Below are 19,750 nucleotides of genomic sequence, written 5' to 3'. Positions count from 1 at the left end.
CACAGGAAGATATTCCAGACTACCCATCACTCAGTGACTCTTGCACAACTCAGGTGAATTCTGCAGCCTGAGCCAGAAATGTAGTCACTACAGTGTACTTTATTTCAATTTGTAAAGTGGAAATTAAAAGCAAACATGAAGCCCCAAAGAGCATTACTTATAATGCCATTGCAATTAGATTTGTAATTAATTATAGTGTTTAATCATTCATAGCTGGAAACAGTTAGTTGTTATGTGGAGTTCAGAAAATCCTTCAGAAATGAACCAAAGTAATAAACATAAACCATAATAAACCAGTAAACGACAGTATAAACAAAAAAAACAAAATGGACAAGTAAACAACATAAATAAGCATGACTCTTCTTGACAAACTTCTTTCATGGGATTACAGTTGTGCCAGAAAGGCAAATCCTTCCCCAGCTGATGGCAAAGACCTCAAGGATGTTAAAGGAGTTTTTGAAAGTTCGAATCATATGTTTTGGCATCAACAGCAGAAAGCAGCAGATTAATTAATCTTTCTGGTTCTTTGCATGGGTAGTCATGGTGCCTAGTTGTGTTTCTTGATTTTTTTTCTCCTTTTTGTTACATAAAATGAAACATTTCTTTTTTTAATAACCATTACTGTTGGTTTTTATTTCTAGCTATTCACAAAGAGAAACCTGAAAAGCCACAAAAACATGAAAAGAAAACACCATCTAAAGGTAATACAGATTTATTATTAGATGTTGTACACTTTTACATTTTCAGTGCATATATAGTTTGGAAGATTGTGTAGAGGAGTATTTAAGTATAAAACTTTTAAAATCCACTCTGTACATTTTTTGGGTGCTCTCACTTTTGCTTGAGAAGATCTTTATCAGCCCCTGACTGAGGTCTTGCTCAGCATATATTTCTTGCTCGGTTCTCTTGTTCTGATGCACAGAGGTCATTATGAATCATTCTCATGCAGTTAAAGAAATAAGCCTATGACTATTATATTTGCATTCCATGATGTCTTTTCCTCCACAATGGGATTCAGTAATTTGTCTGCAAAGAAGACTTTCTCTTGTGTATTAGTTTTCAGTCTGATGCAGACCTAATGCAAGAGTGTTTACTGTCTCAATCTGGCTCTTCTATCACATCCAAAAATAGATTTTCATTTTCTTGCCTTTTTATTTTTTTTTTTTTTTGCAATAACATTTTCATCTCGATACATGATTTGTACTGTCCTCATGGCAGAAGTGGCTTTGGTTAAGGTTTGCATATCTACTAATTGGCATGTATATTCTGAAGAAATATCATGTAGGAGAGGTGATTTTCAGTATTCTTTTGACTGATAATCCCATCTTTAGCCATGATTTGGACAGGGGGATTTAAAAATCCAGTTAGCTTGACTTGTTATGTACTTTTTTAAGACTGACATTTATTATTGCTTGGCATTTGAATGTTTTTTCTCTGAGGATTTTTTTTGGTTTGGTTTTGTTGTGTTTGGGGTTTTTTTACATGCATTATTTCTATAATGAAGTTAGGCTTCAGTCTTTGCCTCTTTTTACTTTTATTCAGTTAAATCTTGAAAAAAAGATATTTTTTAATTTATCTTAGTATCAGTCTGTTATCACATTCGGATTAATCCCATGATGATGGAACACATGAATTAACCAGGTTTAATTTGAATCTGTTTAGACAATATAGATTCAAACGTACAAATCAGTCTTTATTGAGCTCAGTTTTACTCTAAGAAAAAACGTAAAGCAGAAAGTAGGAGTGAAGAAAGAGAAAAAGTGGAATGAAAACTTAAAGCCTTAAAATATTTTGAAAGGTAACCATTGTTGAGTCTCTCTTTTAAAGTGATATTATGTCATTTTTTTCTACTGTCATTGTATAACTTGAAAGTGTAGGATTTTTTTTTTATTAAACTGAAATCACACTGAAGTAATCCAGAGAAAATAAATGGCCGCAAAGTCTGTGTAATTTGAAAAGCAAATAACTTCCAAGTATCACTGAAAAATTCCTAATGAGAAGCCAGCCTGTTTACACATTTATCTTCTGGTAGCTAACCAAATAATCACTTAGAGCTTTAATGTATTTAATAGCAGCCATGACTCCACTCACTGGCTGGAAAATTCTATGAAAAATTTGACCACTGCGTAGCTAGGGAGATTTGCTGCTGCAGTGTGACATATAGACATACCACCCTCTCTTAAATAGTTCCCATGCCATGCAAGTCCCTGTGGGTGGACTCAGTGCACTACAGGGCACGTCTTGCCCTCAGCGCTCCCAAAGGCACGTATCTATCTGCCAGCAGTGTGCTGCTGAGCTCTCCATTGCCAGGCTCACCTCCCCCCTGTCTGGGGTTTGATCTAAAATGGATCGGCTGCCAGCAGTGCTGTGTCAACCACTTGCAGTCCCTAGGAAATGAAGATGCTCAGGTCCAGTTGTGCTGAAAATCAGGCAGCTACTTCCCCTCACAGTCAGCAGGTTTTCTCTATGCTGAATAAAAAGTCTTAGGTTTCTTCTTCTCTCCCTGTTAAAGGCTCCAGAAAACTTCAGTGATATTAATGCTATTTAAACGTATCATCTAAGAAACGGCTATCTTAAAAAAAGCAAAACAAGTCTAAATTTCAATCATGGCTCATACAGGCAGCAATTCCAGCCTGGAATGCAGTTAGAGAAATGTTACTATTATGTAGTTATCACTTGAAAGAAGTGTAATTAACTCTCAAAGCTGTTTTGTTCCAGCAATGTGTCTGGACAGCAACCAAGACAGGCAAGATAGAAGTCTCTGCATAAAATTCTGACAGCCTTTCTGGGACAAGGCAGCATGTGTTTACACAGTGTATACTGTGCAGACATGCACTCACTTGAGCTAGGCTCTGAAGTGAGTACCAGGCTTGTGGCTGTGTTTGTGTGACAGTGAGCCCAAGCTAAGAAAAACGCTTTTTTGTAAGACAAATGTAGCTGCATGGCTTCCTGTTGGCTGGAGCACAGGAAGATCAAGCTCGTGTCTCTCGGAGCTTGAGCTGAGCAATTTTATGTCATCTGAAATACACAGTATAAACATTCCCTACAAAGCTTCAGATCTGTGTGACTGGCTTGTCTTCTGGTTAGGTGAGTCTCAGCAGCAGTTTTGAAGCTTTTTACCCCAGTGTGTGAACCTAAGAAAAGAAGCAAGAATTTTGCAAACTGAAAAACATGAATCATGAAGAAATGTGAAACCTCCAGGGATGTTGTTATGTTTTTAACAATATTTTTTCATTCTTTGTGAGTTTCTCTTTTTTTCCCCTAATATACAATTGTACTCATTTCTAGTAATTCAAAAGGACAAACCTGAAAGACATGAAAAAGCTGAAAAGAAACCTCCTCCCAAAGGTATTTATTTATTTATTTATTTATACTACATTTTTTACCAGAATTCACATTAAAATTCATAAACTTTATTTTATTGGAGCAGGTAATATAATGTGTATGAAAAATCAGATACATGACACTATAATGAAATTAAAATATAATTTGAATTAAATTGTCTTTAGAACTTTCAGGGTTTAGATCTATGCATGATCCCTTTTAAATCCTGTTGAAAATTCAAAGATGAGAATTAAAGGTATGAACCACCATTTCCCTGAAAAAGAAATAGGCTGATCTGTAAATGATCTGACATACATGCTTTCACTACAACTGGTTAAGGAAATTCTTTCTTCACTAGCCCCCTATACTTGGTCATGTTGTGGCTTTGTTGGGAAGTAGGAATGCCCTTATATAAATATCTGTATTCTGTTTTAGAATAGGTAGAACTATTCAGTTTACGTATTGATAAAATCAGTCTAGTCACCCAGTGGGTTAATGGAAATACAAGTCTAGAGTTTTACAGAAAACATAGATTTTGTAGCATACAAGTTTTGCCTCAAGGATGGAAACAGAGCTATGAAGAACACAGTAGTATGAACATCACACTAAACAGATTTACTTTAAACCATATTCAGTGGCATTTTAAACTACTGTTGGACTTTCCAGTGAAGTGAATGAGAAACGCCCATATCACCAGCATCTGTGTCTCAGATGAGAAAAAGCTGCTCATACATATGAGCAGAAGGAATACTCCTGGTCTCACCAAACTCTGTGTAGCTTCAGCCACTGGTATGTACAATTTGGTAATTCTCCTTGGAAACCTTTTCACTCTGCCGCAGGGCACATCATGAGTTGGCCTGTCTCAGACCAGTCTTTCAACCTGGGGAACTGGTGTAGAGAGAGACTCAAGAACTCAAGACTTCTTGGACAGAGACCTAGAATCAGCAAATAAAAGCAACCTTCATAAATAGCCACACTTTAAATCAACTACTTTTATAGCTTGCGACAGTTTAGTTCTCACCTCTGAAGTCTAAAGTTACTCAGATTTATCCTGGAAGTATGTTCCATATTTGTTTGCTTAATGACCAACATTTGTCTCCCTAGTTTATACCATAAAAGCTATCATATTGTCATTAGAAATATTTAGTATTATTTGCCATAGCCCACTATATTAAATATCCGTCAAACATTTGGTGCAGGACTGAAGACAAAACATGCTTGCATCTCATAATTCTGTCTAAATCAGTCTGGTTTTGGGGGATTACAGTTTTCATCAGATCTGAGCAAAGAGTTAATAACGAAGAAATACTCATTAGTATTAGCACAAAGTAAAATAAATGGTATTAAGTATTGCTGGGCAGGGGAAGAATGACACTGAAAGCTTTTTCTTTATTACCTGCAGAGGAGAAGAAAGTAAAGAGCACTAAAGTGGAAGCAAAAGTTAAAAAGGAAGTGAAGGATGGAAAAGGAGACACAAAGACAGCTGAGAAGGTCAAGCAGATGGAGACTAAAACAACAGAAGTTGGGCTAATAAAGGCCAAACCGAAAGTTAAGGAGGAAAAAGCTCTTCAGACTGTAACTAAATCGGAAAAGAAAGGTAAACAAATCCAGGAGGAAACAGATGAAGATCTTAAAAACGTAGCAGGGAAAAAGCAGAGAGAATGGAGTTAAAGATGGCAAGGACCAAAGTTCACCCATGAAAAGCAAAAGTGCAGTACAAATAAATCCCAGATGAATCTCACACTGCTAGGAAGAGACTATCAAGAATAAAAGACGTTTAATCTATAGAATATTCTAACTGTCATGGCTAAAGATTCATTTTGGTTTAAATCCTTTTTTACCAAGGACCAATTTCTCTTCAGATATGCCTGAGTCTTCATAGATTTGCACAGTAGCATCTGATGTAGTGCACTGTATTTTGGAAAATACACTGTCCAATGACTTGTTGGGAATTTTGTTTTATTTCCACATCTGCATATGTCCTCTATAACAATAAGGAAAGTAGGAGCAGAGGAAAGGGAATGTAGTAATTTGTCTTGCATGAGATTATATGAGGCATTGTCATGTTGTCAGGTATTGCATGACACAGTGATAAGCCCACCTGACGTAATTTGATTGGAACACCCTCCAAATTTCTCCTAAGAAGGAATGAAATGCCATAATGGCATTTGCCCTGGTGGAAGAAAGAAATTAAATAATAAAACAAAGAATCAACATGCATCAACACCAAACAGAGGTATTAGCTATATGCTCCTCTTTGACAGAGCCAGCCTAGGTTCTTCCACTCCCAAATTGCTCTGACCAGTTCCCTCATTTCCCTGTGGCTCTTCCATGGTGTTAGGTACAATTTTGTATGAGTGAAGGCAACAGGACCTGGATCTCTGTACAAACTGCCACACTGCAGGCACAGGATGATTCTGACATTAATAGAGGCAGTTCAGTGTTGCGTGGTGCCCCTATTTGATCCTTTCAGCTGATAACCACCGACAAATTGTTATGCCTGAGCATCAAAGCAGCCATCCCTGCCTGCATACCTGAATCTGCCTGAGCAGATTCTCTCAGAATTTCATAACCATTAGCTTTGGACTCCTTAGGAGTTGCCTAAATTATATGTTTCTGGAAATCTGGGAGATTCTGAGATATAGACCCCTTTCTGACATGCATAGTGTGCTGAACTAGTATTTTTTTAACATTTATTTGTATTCTAGTTAATACTGGTTTTTACTTGAAATACTGGAGCCTTTGAAGCATAAAATCAAAGTAGTGTTTTTCATGCTGATTTCTGTGACCAAGGGGAAAGTTCAACAAATTTTTGAGCTCCTCTTAGGAGGTGCAGATTTTTTTCAGTTTTTGTTTGCTCTGACAGAGTTTCAGTGCACAGTGGGATCCACTCCATACTGTTCAGGATAAGGCTCTCAAAATGCAATGGTGTGCAGATGAGGCACTTTACTCCCTGATAGCAAAGTATTTTAAGTAAGTAGGGGCCAAAGATTGTAAAGAACAAGAGAGTGGTGTTGGGTATTTCTTTCTTGGTTTGGTTTTTGTGGGATTTTTCCCCCTTTAGCTGATAAATATTAGCAAAATGATCCATCTCAACATCAAACATTAACAAATCACTTTGTAAGTTTGCTTTAGTGTATGACTCCAGTGACTGTGCACTGAACCCTGGCAGGTGAAAGTGGGAATGAGCAGCTGGAGTGGAGGAAGGAAGGAGCCTCTTCAACTGCCCTTATCACTGCAGATAGGGTTACACATGTCCAGTGAAAACTGCCTTTTCTACTTTCATCCTTCCTTTTTCCACCGTAAGCTGCTGCTGCCCAGCTGGATACTCTCAGAAAATTCAGTGCTATATTTCAGTCCCACTGTGACCCAAGGTGAACATAATTTTGAAGTCATTGCAGTTTTACCAAGATTTCCTGATCCTGCAGTCCTTACTTTTCCTTGCTCAAGGGAGTAATTCTGACAGCTTTTCAGCCACAATGTGGAAAATATAACAGTAATCACAGCAGAGTTGTTATGATTTCCCTGCTGTTGCATTACTCCTTACTCAAATTAAAATCAAGAAAGATAGGTCATCTCCCAGGGTAAATCACATGAGGTCCAATGATAGAAATATCTATGACTGTTTTTCTCAGTAAGAATTTAGTCCCAGACTTTGACAGGATTTATTACTACTCAGATAAATGTTTGTGCCACTATTACAGAGTTAGAAGGTGAAAACTATAGTGTAAAATTCTATTTTTAACAATAGAGTTTAAATTAAAATGAATTTTTAGCCATGAAGAGACATTTGGAAAATCATATTAATTTAAAATTCCTAGGTACCAATCTTTGATGATTGGCAGAATTCCCATGGACTTCAATGGGATGTTACAGTGCACCTTACTATTTCATATACAGTAAAATGTTATTTTTTTAATTCGGATTTTAACATTCTGCCTTCAATTTTTGTATATATAAATCCCTGTTTTCAGGGGTTGAGTTACTAAAGAAATCCTCTGAGGAGAAAATTAATACAAAGGTTTTGTTCTCAGGTAAAATGAAGATTAAGGCTTTTTTTTATTAAGTTCATTCAAAGTACTTTAAAAAAAATATCCTCAAACAAACAAAAATACAAAATATTATACCACATAAACAAACAAAAAGAACCACAACAATCAACAACTCAAAGACACACAGTCAATTTTCAATTTTAATCCTGGTCTATACTACTGTGTTTGAAGAATGAATTATTTTAATATCAATGAGATCGTGTGAGCTGCTAAGCCTTAGGCTATGTCTGTCATAACCTAAGTAGAACCAGCACAGGTTTGCACTGTGTCCTGTGACTGTCCATACAGCTTATGTCTCCTGACATAGTTTTGGCCCTAGCCATCTAGCAGTCTTTTGTACAGTGCCCCAAAATGGTCCAGGGGTTCTTTCCAGAGGGCAGCATGGATGAAGGCAGCTTGTTTTGGCAGAAGAAGGGTAAGGAAAACTTGGCCTTGTGGGCAAAAGCTGTGTCCTGACATTCACTTTCTGGGCTGAAGAATTGACATCGGTCCATTTTATTTTTTAATACTGACTCAGGCCCTTTTTGCAACTGCATTGAAGTTAGTGCAAACACTTTGCTGACCTCAGTGGCTTTAGATGGGCTTACTGAGAATACAGATTTGTACATACTTGTTTTTTCACAGATATGCTGCTACTTTTTTTCAGAAAATTAGCACATAGACTTAGGGCAGATTGCAGTGAAAGTCTTTAGATTCCTGAAGAATGGAATCCAAAGCTGGAGCCAGTCATAATGATAAATTTGAATTCCTAAATATGAAAGTAGATACTATCATGAATAGTCATTAAAGGTTTTAAAAGCAGTGTTCATAGCCACAGCCCTGTGTCTATCCTGAAAGGTTTACCCCAGGTTCTACAATGCTGACTAGTACTACCCTCACCACCCCTGTAACAGCAACTAGATGCATGGACTCTCCTGGTTTCAAATTGGTTGCCAGCCAGGGTTAAACCATGACACTATCTTATCAAGTAGTAAAAACAACTAGATATTTGCTGAGCTTGTAAATCCTTTCCTAATTTCTATAACTGCATAGGAAAACACGACTTGAAAGCTGCCGTTGTCCACCCAGAACTTCTATGGCAGTCACCATAACAGAGCAGCAATCACATAAATGCCTCAGCACCGACTAATACTGATGGTCCATGCAATATGTAAGAAAACAAACAATACAATGAGAGTTATATACTTGGAAACAGCATTTTGCATTTAAATATGTGATGCCATTTTAACAATCTTAAGTATTCCAAAGTCTGCATAACTTTGTTTTGAAGTTGTCAAAAAGAAAGTAAGTGGCTTTGTAGGTGAGTAGGAAAGAAATGAAAAAGGAGGTGGAGATGGGAAGAGGTGTAACTTCTGTAGTCTTGGAACTGTGTTAGAACAGTCTAGGATGGACAGATGAATATGCTTGACTCAAGAACAGTTGGGAGCTAACAGCTAAACAGAGCTGGCACTTAGTCATCAACGTTAACTTTCAAAGCTAATGGCCCTCAGAGTACAGTGGGTCAATGTGCTTTTTTTCTGGCCAGCTGGAGAATCCAGCAATAATATTGCAATTCTTTTGCACTCAGTTGCAACTAGTAACTTTTCTTCACCATTCTTAATGTTAGAATTTTTTTTAAGGTCTTCAACTCTGCTTAGGTATAAGAGAAATCAATAGACAATCAACGTTTCTGAAATCAGTTTCATTTAGATTCAGAAGCCTTAATTTCTGAATATAATAGTTTTAATATATATACACACACAGATTTAATATATTATATATATATATGTAAAGATTAGTGTCTGGAAAACAATTCTATGGTGAAATGATAAAATTATATGGAAAATCTCATTGCTACAGAAGTGTAAGTACACAGAATTGTCTTTATATTCCCATTCACTAAATGTGCATATTGATTAAACCGTTAAAACAATATTAACAAAATGCTGTGATATAAATCTTTATTGAATTTTTCTATCACCTCACTGCGACTATTTGAAATGGATCTCCAAGGATGAGAAAAAGTCTTTGCAACCTGTGGCCAAGCCGCAGTTTGCACAGTACTCCTGGCTGGGGTCAGGACATGTGCCAAAGCCAAGGCTGCACACTGCTGCCCCAGGGCATGCTGCGCCCTGCCCACCCAAGGGGTGGGTTGGTACCTCTGGAGTGCTGGTAGCTCTGACGTTCTTGGCTGGAAGGCTTGAATTAGATCTGGACCATAAGCTGTCTCTTTAAGAACATGTGAATTACCTGAAGGCCAGGAAAAAATTCCCAAACATAAATAAGACTGTCCCTGAAATGTGTCTTTGCACTGCTAAGCTTTATCTTCACTGTTAAGTAGAAACATTTTAAATTTGCTTTCTTCATTACTCTTTTTTTTTTCCCCTTTTTGCTCTGTTAGATCAATATGCATTCTGTCGCTATGTGATTGACATGTTTGCGCAAGGGGATTTTTATCCAGGTACTTTCCTACATCATTGAACTCTGTTCTAATATTCTTCTGTTCCCCTGAGAGTTTCTGCTTCTTCGTGTATTGAAAGTGTGTTTTGTATTGTTGAAAAGTCTCACAAGTGCAACTAAGAGTGTGCAAATAGTTTTAATAAAGCATAAAAGCTAATGGCTGTATTATTAAAGCTTTTAATTTTCTGTCTACAATGCATGAAATAAAATTAAGGTTATGTTAAAAGTAGGGTCAATGTAAGGCTATAGAAATTGCTAAAATTGTCTATGCTTTTTTCGGCTGAGATGCAAGAGAAAGGATCGTATTGTGAATAGCCTATTGGGTTTTTTCCCCACAAATAACAAGCCTTAATGCCAGAATGCTTCAAAACTAGAACTGCCTCTGTTGCTTTTAGTATATAAGCTATCTTAGCTGATCCATCACTTCTGTGCTTTACCTTCTGTCTTCCCACATCTCCATGCTCATCTGTTCTAACACAGACACTTAATTCTTAGCCAAAAAGAGTAGCTAGAGCTACTGATGATGACTAAGCATCATCTCATAATATTAAGTCAATCTACCCTGACCTTTTTTAATAGAACTCTTCCTTTTGAACTTCTGAAATCTGGTGCAAGAGGACATACTATAGAGAGGAAATACTATAGAGAGGACATAATCCTAGGAATAAGCAATTATATTTACGAAAAGAGTCAAGGGTAGAATATTTAAGGATGCACTAAGCCTTAGAATCTTTTAGTCAGTTACGTGCTCAAGAAGCTTTCCACCGGTACTCCTATGAATTGAATGTGTTTTCTTATCTCTGCCTTGTGGCTTAGGTCCTCTCGTGACATGTCAGGGCCAGTCAGTAGCTGGGAAGTCCTAAGGATGTAGCTGAGAAACAGAGACTCAAAATGGGGAGGAGGGCACAGATTTTTGTGGAGGGGAAAATGAGCCTGGGATTTTAGAGGAAGAGGGTTTATGTGGCTTACTCTTGAAGAGTGACACAGAGAGACAGGAGATTCCACTAAGAAAGAGCAAAGTATGGTATCACCTCTAGGACTTTTAAAGACAGCCAGTTATAAACAGAGGGAGTGGTCTAGGCTCAGCGTGGGCGAAAGGTTAGCAAATCCTTCCAGAGACCTTTAGTTACACTTTGATTTAAAAAATAACCCCCTGCACCAGATGTGATTCACCCAGTTTCTGGCTTTACAGAGCTGTACCATTAATAAATCACAACGCAAAAACTTCCATGGAGATCGTCAAGATCTCTCTTATAGTTCTCCTGACATTTGCAAACAGCTTTGACGCATGTCAGAGCCCTTTTTTCCAGATGGCTCCCTGGGCTGTTTGACACTTGTAAGGCAGAGCAGATATGCTGTGGGAAGGAAGTTTTGGAGAGAATTGCTTTTCTGTTTTGACCTTTCCAGCTACGAGGAAACTGGGAAGGCCATGAAGGGGAGCAGGGAGATGGAAAGGGAGTCTGTAGTGACTCAAATTTCAGAATACAAAAGACATGTCTGCTTCTGCCTCCCAATGTTTGCCTTGTGTCATTTCAGTGTGCTACAACACAGTTGTGCTAACAAATCACAGGTTAAACAGCTGAAAAATTTTTAGTGGTCAGCTGGCCTTCCAGGTGAACAGCTAGGGTGAGAACCTGAGACCGCAGAACTTGGAAATATATCATAAAGCAGCTTAAATCATCTGATTTGTAGGTGAAAAGGAAGCGGACAGCCCCTTAAGTTAGTCTCCTAAAGCCCACCTGTGGCTTCACCTGTAAAGCAACTGCTTTTTGACCTGCTAAGTCATTTGTCAACACCTGAAGTTAAATGTGGTGAATGATTGTTGTTATGGAGCCTGATACCTTTTTGTGGGAGGTAAAATACAACATTGCCTTCAAAACATGCCTTAGTCAACCCACAAGCTGTGGAAGGCAATGCTGAAACATCCAGCCCGTGTCTCTGAGAAGGAAGGTAAACGCTAGGTATGCCCAGCTCAGTGCTCTTTGTAGCCATCGTTGAGCAGAGTGCCAGAAACACTGCTCAGTTAGTGCTTGTTCCTGCCTTTCTCAGGCAACTTGTTCATTTCACAATGCCTTTTGTGAACTGAAATATTACTGTAATTCATTTTCTTGAATAGATAAATGTGGGGGAGACACCAGCACACCAAGTCCCTTTAATAACCTTAATAACAAATTAGCTTTAAAATCCGCTATATTTTATCCTTTTATCAGTTTATATATTTTATGGTAAATTACATTGTCCAAAGAGATCTGAGTGCAATTCAGCTAAGGAAATTAATTACAGTCACCCTGACACCACAATATTTTCAAACCAGGAATCATTTCTATGAGTCCCAATATTGCCATTTATGAAGGAGAAACCCCACATTTTTCTCATAGAAAATTCCTTTATATGGGTGTATTTGCTTTCTATAGGGTTGTTTACACCATATATTAATTTCTGTTTTCTTGAGTTTATAAGAGCACTGTCCCGTTCATTAGATTCCTTAGGCACAATATCTTAGTAATAACAATACCATTAAGTATTTAATCTTTGATTGTATTTTTTGGAATATTTGTATTATTTAAAAATTCATATTAATTACTGTAACATTGGATTTTTTTAGGTTTATATACATTTTATGCAAGAATTTATAACAAAGTAGACTATTTAAGACGGCATTTTATAGTGATCAAATAATATAAAAGTTAAACTCTCATCCTTGGGTTTTATTAATTAGATAAACTTTTCAAAATATGTACTAATACATTTTGACAGACACCTGAACAGTCTATTGGAGTTCACTTAATGCCTTTGTGTTGGTTTTAACAAATGAGGCTGAAATATTCAACCTCATTCACTAAAGGTTTTGTTGTGTCACTGGGTATGTAAACTATACAGAGAATTCATAGAAAGCCAGAGAAGGGAGAATTCTTGCTAAGCTGCTTCATGAAGCATTAACTGGTTTTCTTGTTTCTCTGGCCAGCATTTGTCCCTGATACTGACTGATTTAATGCAAATTCTCCTGTAAATCACATTAATTATATCAATATCCATTCCTTCTAAGACTTCTAATACTTTTTATAAAAGAAAGGTATCTGAGGTTCTCAGCTCTCTACTACAGATGCCAGTGGAGTTCTAGCCATAAACTCAAGTAGGTTTTGCTAAACCAGAAATCCATCTCATTAGTATCATGACTGCAACAGAGACCTACCCTGAATTCTACTGAGACATTTATAGATAACCCTCTTGAGATCTACTGTATACAGTATAAAAAATGGCTTTCTGACCTTATCTGATGAAGTATGGAGGTTGAGAATATTTTTTACTTTCTGTCTAACATGCATGTGATAAGCAACAGTTTCTCAAGAGGGACTGCTGAACTACTTTTCCTCCAAAGGATAGATTTTCTGAACTTATTTATCTCCAGCCTATAGTTTCTCAGCCAAGTATGGGCAGTACAGCTCAGCATTAACAAATCACTCTTGCCCAAATTGCTTTGTACTCCTTTTGGCCCCCTGTAAAAGAAGAATTAATATGCATTTCTTCCAGGCTTTATTTTCCAACTTTTACTTCTAGAACTTTAAGACCAGAAGAGGACAGTTCTCTTTTTAAGAGATGCTGAGACACATTGATTCTGACTGGCACCTCGATTCTTCTACTGGCACTGCTATTTCTGAGTTCCAAGATAGCCTTTCTGATACAGAAGGCAACTAACTTTCATTTGTCTAGTTTCATGGATATAGTCTGTGCCGTGTATTTGATAACTTATTTGATATTCCTGATTTTTTTTCTGAGTAATATTTCTAGTGTTATTACTCATAATTTTTTTATATATTTTATTGGTAGGAGAAAAGGTTCTATTTTAGTAAAAACCTTTAACCTGATTTTCATAACTATTTTTTTGCCCTTAGAGAGTTTGAAATCCTCACCCATGTGGTTGGATTTCAGGGACACTGTTCGGTCACTCTTTGAAGCCTGTAGCACATGTTTCTCTAAGATAACTGGATCTACTGTGCTTTATTCCCCCTGTGCATACTCCTGTTTTAACACTCCTCCCCTGATTTCCCTGCAGTGTTTGCCAGCTTGCTTTACGTTTCCCAAACTACTTTGGCAGATCAAGGAATTCTTCAAACAGAATGCCTTTTTTTATTTGCAGCTACCTAAAGTGAATTCTTGCATGCCTGTCTTTTTGTACGCCCACCTCAGCATGTGGTTGTGGTTGCTACATAATGCTGAATTAAGAATGATAAGCATCTCTTGGGCATTTGGTCATAACATGGCACCCTTGTTTCTCACAGGCATACTGCATATTCATGGTCAGGTTTTGCTTTTATTTTCATCGATCGGAAGATTATTTTACATGCATAGTTTTAGTGTGTTCTATTTTTAGATAATGTCTCATATTTCACAGTACACTGGACTTTCTACTGGATGATCTTTACAGTTACCTGACAACAAAGACAGTGGAAGCCCAGATGTGATATTACTGTCAATTTAGCCGCTGTAAAAACTTTGCACTGAAGCACCCAATTACCCTGTGAAGCTTATACCCCTACATGACTGTTTCAAATAATATCTAGACTGCAAACAAATGTGGCCATACCATTTCCTTTCATCAATTTACCCTCATATGTTTATTGTATATTTCCATGCCAGGGTCCAAGTGTCTACAAAGTGATGTAGGTTATTTTTATAATCTTATACTGTTGAAAAAAATATTTGCCTTGGAGAAATCCATCAGGATTTCTGGCACATTTACATGGCAAGAGTGTAACCTATACGGTAAAACAGTCATCCCACTTTCTCATTAAGACATCATTGATGCCTCACCCTTTGCACATATGCTCATGAAAAAAGAAAACAAACTGTGACAAACATAGACAAGAAATTCAGGCAAATTGCGGTGAGAGTACACAGGGAAGCCTACAGTCTACTTGGGCCTGCAAAGAAGTGGCAGACTGAATGTCCTTCATCTCTACAATGTTCTTCCAAGGCTTGTCTCTTCTGTTCCATTGTCAAGAAGTATTCCGTCAAAGAACAGGGATTATTATTACTCAGTGTGGTAAGAGAATTCCAAGACATTGTCAGTATGATACTTGCCATTTAACATCCAAAGAGATTTATAGAGATACTGGTATAAAAGTGCATCAATACTGCAAGATCATGGAGTATATTAGTGCAAAAAGCCTGAGAGCATTAAGTGATATTAGCATATTAGATAAATAAGCATTAAGAAATTAAATATGCCTGTATTTGCTGTGGGTGGGCTGCAGCACTGGACTTAAATACTTGCCCTCTGCTGTTCAGATAACAAAATGCTTTAGGCTCTTGAACTATTTTTAAGTGTCACTCCTACTTGATTAAAGACTAGGATGTGTCTTGGATATGCCAATGACAGGGTGTAACTTACTTTGTTACAATATGGGGACAACTTTGATACCAGTGTAGTTTCTCTGGGGATATATTTGATGCGGTGCAATAAAAAAAAAAAAAAATCAGTCATAATGAATAAAGAAATAACATTATATATATATAAATATATATAAAATGTTTGGAGAAATTCAGCATGAAAAACTGTGGACCAAGTTACAAGCTTTCCCATTTGAGAAAGAACACTAGAGAATATTACTTTTTTCTATGGAGACTTGCTTTCTGATCCTACCTGCTCAATAGCCCTCTCCCCTATAACAGAAAACAAGCAAACTAGATATTTGTTATAGTGAAATACTAAATGGAGAGTTTGGGAGCTGTGAAACTTTTCTAGGTTTAGTTTTTAAACAGAAAATGTACCTAACAAGTCTTCTCCCTCTGAGGGCAGTATTGTACCCCAAAATTTGCAGAGGCTCGTCTGGATTCGTCTTTGGAGTTGGCAGTTAATTGTTCATCGGTTCATAAAAAGACTTTTTCATATGATGAAACACTTGTCTACGCATTTGTTTCTGCTGATGACATAAATGGAAATGATTGAATGACAGAAGCTTTTATTCCTCTAGTAATCTCCTGGGAGAGTTCCAAATGCTTTTCAAACAGTCTGATAGGAAAGAAGTAATGAAAAGCAATTTTAAATATATGTATGAGAAACTGAAAAATACGTTTTAATTATAGAAAAATTTCTAACTAATTTATTAATGTGCAATTGTTGCAATAGTTTTGGCTGTCATTTGGAGTTTAAATGTTGTTTCTTTACATTTCTATTCAGCTATATAAACCATAAGAAGACATCCACTGATGTTATTTTAATTAGGTTCTTGTCTATGACTCCACAAGCTGGGTCTGTTTGGTCAAACTCTGAAATGGCATTGATCTCTTAATGGGGATGTTATCAGCACACAATCCTGACACCATCCCACAGAGGCAAAACAACTAACCATTATTCCCTGTTTATATCATCCCACCATGAATCAGAGCCAGATGCTGGCACACAAAGCTGCATCTGTCAACACTCTTACGGCACTTTATTGTTACTTTGCCAAAAAAAAATTAAAACTACTTTCACTCTCTCAGGACCCAGGGAATGTGTGGTATTCTGCTTCTGTAGAGGAGAATGGATCTCTTTCTTCGATAGTTCACTACAAGCCACTCTGAAGAGTCAGACTTATGTGATACCAAAGAAAGCAAAAACCTGTTCTGGTTAAATGAATCTAAATCCTTGATTATAATTGAAATAAACTAATATCTAATCTGTAAATGCAGAGAGACTAGACTAACAAAAGTGTTCTCACACTTGTATTATATTTTATTACTGCTATTTCGTATTATGACCATATCATATAGTTCAATAATCAAGTTTCAAAATGAAGGGTTATTTCAAAAGATTCATTAACAATGTCTGAAAAATGCTAGGTGTGTTGTGGAGGATCATCAAAAGACTCAACTGCTTTAGTTTTGAAAAGTAAGCTATTTAGAAAATAAAGGCAAAAGTTAAATGGAAAAAAAAGAGCTAATAATAAACAAACTGAGTTTCATATTCAAAAGGCTTAAATAAGTTTAAGCAGTGACCTTGTAAAATAGTTATTACATTTAATGGCTTATTGTCAGAAGTGATTTCCAGTTAGAATTATTGCAACAAATACTGATATTATTTCAAGTAGGTTAAAAAATTGAAGCATTATAGAGCTACACAACCCTTCTTCATACCATATCACTGTCAGAAGTGAATTCAATATGAAAAATATTTGCAGAAAATTATTTAAGCCAAAAGTAGTTTTATCCATATTTTTGAGGCATAGTTAGGAAGGAAACAACTCAGAAACCTAAAAAACAAGTTTCAAATGTCAGCCTATAAAAGCATATGTTTCTTTCTTAGAGCTTGGATGGCTTCAAGTACAGGGAAAAACAATTCTCAAAAGAAAGAGCCTCTTTTCAAAGCCTAGATTTATTACCTTTTAAACATCAGTATATTGCAAAAGAACCTAGACAATGATTATGTATGTTGCAGATTTTGCTGACAGTATTTCTATTTCGAACACACATAGGATTACTTATTTAAAGGGATGGCATACAATTGTCAATAGAACTAAGAGCAGACTATAAGCAGTGTTGGTAGAAAAGACTATCACTGGAGTCAGCTACATATAGCTCTGCCAAAGTTCAGCTGGTAGAGTTCAAAACTTGCCATGACAGATTATTCTTGTAGTAAGGACTATTGGTTTAGACAACATGTTTCAGCCATTTCCAACACTTAGAAAGATATTCTGTGTTGGTCATTTAAAATTTGTCCCCTTCAGTCCTTCCCTTTCAAATACTCTGTGTTCCTAAACTAGCTGAAAGTGGGACTCATTAAAAGGCTTGACTTATTTGTTTCACAGGTTTGAAAACCTGCTCAGCAAAGTCCTGTTAGCAAATAGTATCATCAAAAAGAGTAGGATTTTCTGCATGGGTTCACATGTATGTACCTCTTGGTTTTGTCATTTTCTACTGTTGGAAAGCAAGCTTGACCACAGAAAGATTTTGGTGGTGTAACACTGAGCAGTACAGAATCTTTATTTTAAGCCCTTATCAACCTAATAGTCTTGGAGACCTTAATCAACTGACTAATCTCCTTACACAAAAGCTGGGAAAACATAAAGGCCACCATGGAGTTGCTTAAACCAGCCAGCCAACTGCATTTTACATGCCAATCATTTCAGGAAACTAGGAACCTTACATGGGTTGCAAGCAAACATCTGTCTTTGACGAGACATGACGATCCCCAGTCTTTTCCTTCAGTTAGGTGCATAAGCACAGGTTGTATATCTAAAATATATGTATTTCTAAATGAATATATGTAAGTGAGCTAATGAATACATTGCCTTTAGAATATACTCCTGAAACAGTCTTAGGGAAGTTAACTACCATACAATGAATCTCTCTCAACTTTAATAGAAAGAAAAATAGCTGTGATCTATGCAAATGTGCCTTTTAACACCTCCTGATGCTGAATATACTGAAACATAATGAAGGAGGAAAAACATGTACTGAAGGGCTTCCCGTTTTCTTCCAAATTTTTCATTAACAAGGCAAAACCTATAGTTCCATTGTGGGACTAGAGAATTTATTCTCCTCATCCAAATACAGATTATCTGTTGTTACCGCTGGAAAAAATTATGAAGCTGAGATTTAATGACAGAAACAGTACCTGGTCACCATATCACACAGATAATTAGAGCGTAGACAAGATCTACAAATGCTTTGACAAGATATATTCCATCATGAAGCATTTCCAGCTTAGCAGTAATTCTTCACTTCTGCTGTGAAAGCACACAATGCAGAGGGCAGAGGAATGTTCAGCTGTGACCTAGGGAGCATGAGCTCTCCCTGCCTTGCTTACATCCACTTTTTTCTGCATCTAGTCCACAGCCACTGTGACAGTCAGCTGTGGCAGGTCCATGCCTTTCTCCATTCTCTGGTCAGGCACTTTTGCTGTCAGTTTTCTTTCTGCATATATCTGCTTTGTCAAAAAAGACATGGTAACTTGCTGACATATACATAGAATGAGTCAAAACTAATTTATTTTTTCTTCATCAGGAAACACTCTTCTTCCCTCTGATACTTCACTTTCCTTCCTCTTCTTTCACTTTGCCCTTCAATACAATCAGTATTATCTGACAGAGTAAATAGCACGTAGTGTTTAAAAGGCATTGAATGCCCACACACATTAAACTTAAACAACGCTTTTATCTTTTTTTTTCTTTTTTAGTTAAGCTTGACAGCAAAATCCTTTCTCTGTGTGTGATATTCATTCATATAATTGCTTGGGGTTTGGGGAGCACTGTGTTACTAGGCAGCAGTTACAGTGTGAAAAATAATGCATGGGTTTTGATTTTAGTCCTGGAATATTTTGGTGGCATGTAGTATCATTTTGATGTAGAACTGCAAAATGAGATGTTTGCCTCACTTAGATACCCAAAAGTTAATTTCCAAACTGTAACCTTTAGCTGTCTTTATAGCCAATGGTATGAAATGGAGGTCTCCAGAGGACAATTTCATCCCAAAAAAGATGCCTAAGATAGAAAAGATAAATCACCCTTTGAAGGTTCCAATTTCTCTCCATTGACTATAAATGGATCCCTCGGGTGACTTACCTAGATTTAACAGTCTAAAAGTTAACTTTTAAATGTCTGGTTGTGAAAGAGCCTATATACATTCAGGAAAGTGCAAGCAAGGATTTCACTCAAATGAAGACTTGAAATGACATGTATTTACAAATAGTATTATGAGGAGAAGCTGTTGGCTCAGCCAAGAAACCAGCAGTGCCACTCTGAAAAGTAGGAATGGCAATAACAGTATTGCTATAGTGTTTGGGGAGTGAGGGAAGGGGAAAAGGAAGAAATGTAGGGAGAAATATTTTCTTGAATAAATAGGGAGGAGGGCATTCCCTGTCCCAATGTGCCAAACAAAAGAAACCTAAATAATTTTAGCATCAGAACAAAGGCCCGGTCTGTACAGATTCCACTTTCATAGAATTTAAGCTT

General features: G+C 36.9%; 1 protein-coding gene across 1 annotated transcript in view; it reads left to right on the top strand.

Moving 5' to 3' along the window:
- Window positions 1-19,750, top strand: part of TRDN (triadin) — a 235,657-nt gene that overhangs the window by 72,487 nt on the left and 143,420 nt on the right. Inside the window, exons 7-10 of the mRNA XM_027793516.2 lie at window positions 642-701; window positions 3,289-3,348; window positions 4,727-4,921; window positions 9,757-9,816. Coding sequence (XP_027649317.2) covers window positions 642-701; window positions 3,289-3,348; window positions 4,727-4,921; window positions 9,757-9,816 — 375 coding nt within the window. The remainder of the gene's footprint in view (window positions 1-641; window positions 702-3,288; window positions 3,349-4,726; window positions 4,922-9,756; window positions 9,817-19,750) is intronic.

The sequence above is a fragment of the Falco peregrinus genome, chromosome 7 (genome assembly GCF_023634155.1).
Source record: "Falco peregrinus isolate bFalPer1 chromosome 7, bFalPer1.pri, whole genome shotgun sequence".
In the NCBI taxonomy this organism is placed as follows: domain Eukaryota; kingdom Metazoa; phylum Chordata; class Aves; order Falconiformes; family Falconidae; genus Falco; species Falco peregrinus.
This window is presented reverse-complemented; position numbering and strand designations above follow the sequence as displayed.